Raw genomic sequence first — 8,531 nt, forward strand, 5'->3', positions numbered from 1 at the left:
CTCCTTAATTTTGTCTGATTTTTTGGATTGTTTAAGTGGTTTGCTTTTCCTAATGCACTTTTAAATGTACTTTCGAATTTTGGTTTGATTTAATATTGGATCTTTCATGACATGACAACTTGTTTGAATTTACCGTATATACTATTATCTTTATTGTATATCATTTATTATTGTCTTTAAATGTAGAAGATTATTCCATAACAAAAACAGAAAGTGAACTGTTTTAAGTTTGTCATCGTTGTTAACCAGTCCTAGTCATGCGCTATGGAGAGCCATGGATCTTCGCAAACACTAGCCTGTTTAATAATTATCATCCCCAAGATCAGCTCATTGGTTAATCTACTATATAAGCAAAACAGAGACATTGTTTCAAGTAATTTGATTCCATATACATTTTTTAAGAAACTGCACCCCCTAAAATTACTAGAAGTTTCAATAAATTCCCATAGTATTTCAAACATTCTGCTTGGCATAACTGCAATTTACAACTAATTCCCCCCCAACCCGGAATTTGGGAAATCCAGGGAATTTATAAAAACGTCCCTGAATTGTGCCAGTGTTTCTGTGATTGAATTGGCTAAGCTGCTCAGCAAGAGAACCCCCATCATCTCATCCTTCATTCTCACACTGCCTTGACTGTCAGCCGGTATTCCCCATCGCCTTCCTCAAATCAGCCCAGTGTTTTGCCTTTGCCTCGGGGTCCTGATGGCTGTGCCCATCCTTCCTACTTAGAAGTGATGGCCAGAGAAATGAATCCTGCCCTTACCCCTGTTTCCCTGTCTACTTCCACTGATCTCAAGGACGGGAGACTTTGCCCAGGGAGAATACGTCCGTTTTTTTTTTTTTGTTAGGGCCCTGTTCTAAAATTACAGGTTAGAAAGATGGGCCAAAAAGAACGATTGTTATGGTACGATTATTTAAGAGGTCAACACACTGAAGCATTTGCTATTAGATTATTTATTGATCTGTCCTGAATGTGGACGCAATGGAAGTCAGAAATAGTTTATCAACGTACAAATGCACGTTTATTTTGTCAATGACATAACATGCTCTTTCTCCAAACATTGGATATCTCAGATGACACAATCTTATTTTAGAAGAAGCCGTGTGATATTTGTGACCATGAATGGCTTTAGTAGAACGCATTTATTTCTAATTTTCTCTGGTGACAAAAGCCTCACCCAGGTTCATGCTTCGTTTAATTTCATTACCATTTTTCAATAGCCTCCCCGTGCCTTGTTCCCAGACAGCACTTTAATCTCAGCGAACGCACAATCAATTTTAGGCAGTCCTGGCGGGGTGTCTGTTTATCCTCGGACTGAGAGAGTATGATGGAAGGGATGCCCAGGGGAAGGTGGGCTACAGCGATATAGTGAGACCGAGATTACGTTGTGGTCTCAGAAATGTCCTCAAACAAACGTTTGTGTGTGTATGCGCGTGTCTATATGCATACCGTGTGCATACAACTTGCGAACGTGTTCGCACATCCTCGACCACTGTGGGATCTGGCTGAATTCCTAAAAGGCTGTCCGTGGAGGCGAGGGGTGGAGATCTGAGGCTGGCGATGGATGAGCATCCGCCCCAAGCATGAGACAGCTGTGGATCCCTGCTGAACAACCCCCAGCCCAGCGGCAGACCAATCACAGAACTAATTTAGAGTGTTGATCAATCAGTCCAGTCGGGCTTCCTTAACTCGCAGGCCAAGCAGGGTGAGGTGACGCTCAGTGACTGATGTTGATAATGTGCTGGTCGGGAATGTGATGTGACGACCAATCAGCGGCCCCTGCTATTTATACTACAGAGAGTTATGTAAGAGAGGTGCTGCAGCCAGGTCAGGAGATGTCTGCCAAAGCCCACAACTTGGCCCTCCGGTAGTTCATCTAAATACTGGAGATGTGCAAGAACCTGTAAATTAAGTGATGGAGCCTAGTGGCGAAGTCCTGTGAATTTAATCACCACCTGAGCAATAGATTCATTTTAAATACAGGGAAACCTTTGTCATTCAGGTCAAAAAGCCTAATTTTGTTTTATGTATGAATATCATGGCCGCTAGGTAATATTCCAGATATTATCACATGTATTTCAACCTCCAGTCCATATATTAAACGCAACATGACCCTTCGTATTACCGACTATCTGATTTAAGTCTGTACAACCAACCTTGGAAATATCGTATTGTCATTAATGTTTTATTAATTTGAAATTTCAGTCCAGATAACTTTAGCCTACTTTTGCAGTCAGGTAAATGGACTTTATTGCCTCAGGGCAGTACCTTCAGATTGGTTCTAAACCCAGGGGATGCTAGCTACATTAGCAAATGTCACAAAGAAGCCAAGCTATCCCCAGTCCTTTCAACAGTCCACATGCACTTTAACTTCATATGAACATTTTATCAGATCACTTTATATAAGGCTGTCTAAGTAGTTTGTCCATGTCATTGATTTTAGCATTCCAAGGGTACAATGGCGCCCAAAAGTGTAAGTTGTTGCTCGTTTAGATTTACAAAATGTTAACTTTAGAGCAAGGGTTTGCAAAACGAAAGCACATACTTAAAGCTTCATAGCCATGTATTTAAGTGTGCAGGTTTAGTTCAAGATCTCAAAATATAGATAGGTATCATTTGACAGCTAATCTGAAATCAACATGTAGAATACATTGGATAGTATATGCCCTGTAGATGTGTATACCGGTGATTGCAGGATTCTAGCAATCTTTTAAAGATCCACCGTCCGACTAGAATAATGGCCCATCTTGCCCATCAAAATGTCATTACAAAATGTTTTTATAGGTAGACTACTCCAGGAGGCAGCCGTTATCAGGCCGTGCCAATATAATGACCATGAAACCATGAAGACTCATTAACGTCTAGATTTATCATCGGGAACATTTGCTTTTCAGTCAATGTAGCGATAACTTGATGATTAGAGCCATCAAAGTCCCCAGATGACAAACCTGACCCACATACATAATTTCATATAGTAATAATATAATGACATAAATATAGCTCTCCAGTCAGTGCTAGAAAACATCCTCAAAACAACTTCAATATGATAGTGCCAGAAACACCAGGAGAACTACTCTATGTTTACCAGACCCAAATAAACACAAAAAGTGCTTTATCTTACAAGTAGTCTTATCTGGTTCACGCTTGTCTATGTTTGTATGTTTATCATTGGACCTTGGCTACACCATATTTCCCTATGTCCCATCCTGTTGTGGGTGTAGCTCTCTACTGAAAGGCGGTTATAGGTTTAAATGTCCATGTGGCTTAGATTTCTGCAGCTGATGCTGTCCACTGGCCTTCATCTCCATCTGGTGTGCTGTTTACAAGGCCACTGTAGATCACTGGAGATCTACCTGCAAAGCTGAGGGATACAGGTTATTCATCACAGGACAAGTAGGGCTTATATTTTCTTTTCCGCACTAGAAAAAAGGTACCAATTGAAGCTAAAATGTCCAACCTGGTGTGCAAAACTAGTTAATGTCATCGTTACAACCCAAGACCTGTCAAAATGATATCTTCCCAACAACTATCGCTCAGTTTTCCCACTGGGACCCAAGTTCATGTTCACTTGTGTTTTTTTATAGATTTAGATTTGAATTTTTCTCTTCAGGGAGGGATCTTAAAGATAATTGAAACTGGATGATATTTATGTTGTCTCAGGGGTGACAGACTGGAGCACACAAGTATGTTTGCCCAGAGGCAATGTTTTCTCAATCTCTCGCTGCACTCATTATTTCAATTAGTCTGTCTGCCTATCTGTAACAGCCACTGAAAACACATCTCCCAATATTTACCTTTGTGGAGCAATGACAAAAGGGAATGGAACCGACTGGCTAAATAAGTGACAAGTTGTCACTGACTTTTTTGATGAGGCATTGCACGATTATGTCACAGAATAGTCATGATTGAACACTTTCCTAAACCACAAAATCGGGGGGCCCAGTATGAACGGTAAACAAATAAACACCAGTGGCCGGCTACATCATCAGCCAGTGCCAATTTTGGAGATATAAAGGTCAGCTTTTTACATTCAAGTCAGGTAAAGTCCCGGGTGGTGCCTCAGCGTCACTGCTACCATTTCATCACGTCGGACAGATTTATTTTTTCCATAAAAGTTGAGAAATGAAAGTCACCCTGGTTGTCTGAATGTCATTAGAAGTCCCTTGTCAGTCTGTACACTGTATGTAGGTAATTGCCATTCGGTCCTACTGTGGTAAGAGATTTAGTTCCATGAAACAGATGGTTACTCGGTGACTGAGGGAAGTAGTCAACCCACCAGAGCGCCAACACTCCCCATTTCCACTTCAGAACCCGCTGGCCCTAGCAGGGGAGCCCCATGGTCTCGCCACAGTGTTAAGCAGATACACGGTGGTGTCGTCCCAAATGCTACTTTGTTCCCTATCAGATCCAGTGCTCTTGGCCAGGTTACAAGAACTGTACTCTGTAGGAAACCGGGGGCCATTTAGCACGCAAACAATCAAAGACTGTGACTCTGTGACCCGCTGATAGCTCATCAATATCCCATTAACCGAGGGAATATTGTCATTGCATTGTTGAAACCCACAGTGTGTCGTTTTGTCATATTCACAGGTAGCTTCTACAGAGATGTATTTTTTTTTTCTGAGTACGTCTAATGTCTGACCAGCACCAGTGGAAGACTGGTATTCACACAACAGATGGGCTGATGAGGATTTTAGTGGCAAAAATGTACCACACAGACTCCCACCCTGGGCGTCCTGTAGATTAACTCCCGGAATGAAATGCAGTAAAATTCAATACACTGTGGCGTCTGGGTAGGCACAGTGGTGGACCAGGAATATGAAGGCTCAATACAAACAACATATCAGCAGTTCATATATTACAAACAGAGCAAAAAAACTCTCTGTAAAGTAATGTGTTGTCTTTGAATCCAGAAAGAATTGGAGGCTTATGAAAATAAAAAATTTAATAACTCGATATACAGAGACTAAGCCCTTTGATAAGCGGCACGTAGTCCAGGCTAGACTCAGTATATTTAAACTGGGAGATTGTATGAGCCCATTGAGTCTATGACAATTGCCATCACAACAATTTAAATAACATTAACATAAAATGTTAGTAAAAATGTTTATTCAACAAGAGACCTTTGCTGCGCCGCAAGGAGCGACACCTGTGAAGGGAACAGTATGACCAGACCCCTACCAGGAAGCAGTATAAACTCACTGACAATGTTCTTTACCTGGTAACTAACATGGCACTCTCCACTGAACAGGTGTTGTGTCTGGAGATAATAGAATTGTTTTTGTGTCGGTGTGAGAGGTTTTTAGTTGCTTCCCACCATTTTTTTTTATTTTTATTTGATTTATGGGCCTGGAGGAACCTACGGAATCAGGTGTTCGACCTCCTCAGAAAAGTGTCCCAAGTTACCTAGGAAAGGGGATGTGCTACAATTGAAATGTTCAAACGTTTGCAGTATTAAATAACAGATCACCCACGCGAATCTGGTCTTTTTCATCAAGGTTAACCATTGCTGTGTAAAAATAGATACGCATTACATACATTTTGGTTAGCAATGTCAAAATGGTTACAAATCGGTCAAGTAAGTGGCTCAGAGATCGGTAGTCGAATTATGCTTTGTTATTGTCCAATGTCAGTCCAACTAGTGCCATCGACACTACCTACTGGCTCGGAGGGGTAAAAAGACATTAATCGCAGTGACCATGTTCCGGGAATCACGCTAAGCCTCTGTGTCATTGTATAACAGTCAGCACCATACACATCAGCCTGTGATGGGTGGTGAATAAATGCTTTTACAAACTGGTTGCTCTGATTCCTGAATCCTGAATTGGCTGAAAACTGTGGTATTTGAAACCGTACAACACGGATATGACGTCACAGCATATGTGGTATATTGCCAACATAGCACAGATAAATGCTATGTCCAGGCACTCTGGAACTTGTCGTGCTTAAGAACAGCTCTTACCTATGGTTTATTGGCCCTATAACACACCCCTCATGCCTTATTGGTTAATTATAAAGACTTTACATAGCACTAGTGAATTTGATTAATTGCCTGTGTGGGTACTGTTTATATTTGAATATTTGTATAGCGTGCATCTACAATAATTGTAACATATGCTACAGGTAATGTTGCCCATGTTTTATGTGACCGATCCAACAGCTATTGTCCCCTATCGAATGTACTCTAAAATGTTTTTCTTCTGTACTTCTTAGCGAAAAACTATTCTTGTGTTGCTTACATCTTTTCAGAGAACATGGTTTCCCTGGAGAGGGTTTGCATTTGCTCAGTGTTCCATATATTTTATTGCTTTCACTGACTCTTCATTCTCAAGACAGTTTAAACACTGAATTGGCAACTCACAACAATAACTACAACTTCAGCATTGCACCTAGTCGTATTTGTGTAGACAAGTTCACACATGGACGATGCATCAGAAACTTTGCCCCATTCTCTTGTCACTGATTGTGTCCTATGTTGTACGTAAATCCAGGTGTTAATGATTTTCCCATGTAGCAGCACTGCCATCTAGGGGTTCCAGTGACCCTGTGTCTTGTATTTCTATTGCATACATCCCCATTAGAAAAGCACATGTTGAATTTTGTAAAAATGTTATGTCCTTGTATTAATTTTATCATCTTTATTGATTATCTATGTTACAGTTTCAATAGAATCACACAAAATACAGTTCAATACAGAAACAAGATTAAACGTAACATATTTGCTGGAAATCAACCACAGCGAGAAATGTTGGGACAAAATCTAACCGGGTAAAACCTGTTTTACTTGCCAAACCATGTGAATTGATTGGGGTAGCTGATAATACATGCGTTGTTAGTGATAACAGTTTACCAAAGTAGAGCAGCATAAAAAAACTGAAACCAGTTTTTTGTTTTGTTTTAGCTTAACAGCGTAACAGGAAAAGTGCTCTATGCCTCGCTGACAAAGACTACGGTGCATGCCTAATTTGGCTGCTCCTTCAACTCAATGAAAAAAAGTGCTTTAATCCTTTGTAGGTGAACGGGGAGTAAGAAACCTACTGAAACTAGATGGGACCAACAAGAAAAATACAACATTTATATTGACCTTTCCGGGTATTTTTATTTATTTAACTATAACTTCTATTTTATAATTTACTAGTTCTCTCTCTCTCTTGTTTAACTGGTGCCTGGCTACTCGTCCTCATGGTGCTCGCAGAAATCATGGCAACAGACAGTAACCATGGTGATGAATGTCATGAACTCTTGGAAGTCGCATTCCGAGTCTCCGTCTGTATCCAGACTCTCCATCAAACTGTCCATAGTGGCCTGGTCCTTCACTTGCTGGGGGGACAACAGTTGATAGACAACGTCATACAGAGGCATTCATATTTGATTGGCTAAAGGCACTTTCTGCAATGTAACCTGCTGTTCTAAGGTGTCTTAACGTATTTCTGTATCCCTGTAAAGTTTTGTGAAACCGTAACCCCCAAAACGTTCTCTGACCCTAACCCTTTTTTGCATTGGTTTATTTGCCTTATTTCATTATAACCTTAGCCCCAGATCCAAACTGAATTATTCAACTGAAACAGTGACCATTTCAGTATTGCAGTAAATATTGTATTGTGAGTGATATAGTATTTTAGCTACTCACCCCTAAAAGGGATGTTAGTTCCTCATTGATCAAGTCCTTCAGTTCACTTTTCTTTAGTTTGTGCTTGTCCCCTTCTTTCTCGGCATACCTATGGAATACCTCCATGATGGTGGCCAGAGAATTTTCCAGATCAGTCATTGTGGTTTGGATGGGATCTACAGAATAATAGAAACACTTGTTCAGCAGGCCTCATATGTGACAAAAAGGACAGGTGAGCTGTTCATTAGGTAAAAAACAATTGATAACATTGCATCTTTCAGATCGATCAAATGAATAGAATAAGATGAAGGCCCCGTGATATGCGAGAAGTATATGATGTGAGTGTCAAAAGAAAACTTGATGCTTCTTATTACACTACACAAATCCTAAAGCAGAGTCTATAAAAACATTTTTTTTTTTTTAAAAGAGCTTTGCAAAAATAGAAACTGAGAGTGAGTCATTTTGACATACCTTAATTCAGTTTTTCTTGGGTCTTTATCTGGAACAAAGGTTTTTGCAGATGACTTTGAAAAGTGGCTGTGGGTGAACAGAGCATATAGGCTTTTATACTTGGGGTGGGGAGGGACCAGATCCTCTGGTCAAACGCCCTGCCAGTCCACTGCGTTGACCAATCGGCTCTGTTTCACCCTCTCACTCCACTCGACTCTAACACAGAACAGACCATTGATGGCGATGCCAGTGTTTTACCATGTTGTAATGGTCAATTTACAGTATTGTTACTCCCATTGTTTCGGATGAAACCATGATTTTAAGATTAATTTGCAGGTTCAGGCTTTTAGTTTTACAGATTATTATTAGAATGCATTATTTCATATCAGACTACGTACTGAATATTTCTATGGTTACTTGGTTTTACTGTTCATATGGGGTTTTTGTCCTTAAAGTCAGATGATTTAC

At 40.3% G+C, this 8,531-nt stretch overlaps 1 protein-coding gene across 1 annotated transcript; it reads right to left on the reverse strand.

Moving 5' to 3' along the window:
* Positions 1–6,627: 6,627 nt before the first annotated feature.
* Positions 6,628–8,190, reverse strand: s100b (S100 calcium binding protein, beta (neural)). The gene is made up of 3 exons (XM_010891054.3): positions 8,085–8,190; positions 7,635–7,789; positions 6,628–7,324 (listed from the first exon to the last, which is right to left on the reverse strand). Exons 2-3 carry the CDS (start codon positions 7,770–7,772, stop codon positions 7,175–7,177), a joined length of 288 nt encoding a protein of 95 aa, XP_010889356.1. The 5' UTR covers positions 7,773–7,789; positions 8,085–8,190; the 3' UTR covers positions 6,628–7,174.
* Positions 8,191–8,531: the final 341 nt, after the last annotated feature.

Source organism: Esox lucius, chromosome 22 (assembly GCF_011004845.1).
Source record: "Esox lucius isolate fEsoLuc1 chromosome 22, fEsoLuc1.pri, whole genome shotgun sequence".
NCBI lineage: Eukaryota > Metazoa > Chordata > Actinopteri > Esociformes > Esocidae > Esox > Esox lucius.

Bases quoted from the DNA above. Each gene is read 5' to 3' on its own strand.
- s100b (XM_010891054.3), bottom strand. From the start codon at position 7,772: ATGACTGATCTGGAAAATTCTCTGGCCACCATCATGGAGGTATTCCAT. The intron at 7,325-7,634 runs GTGAGTAGCTAA...TTGTCCCCCCAG, and splicing joins AACTAACATCCCTTTTAGGG to CAAGTGAAGGACCAGGCCAC.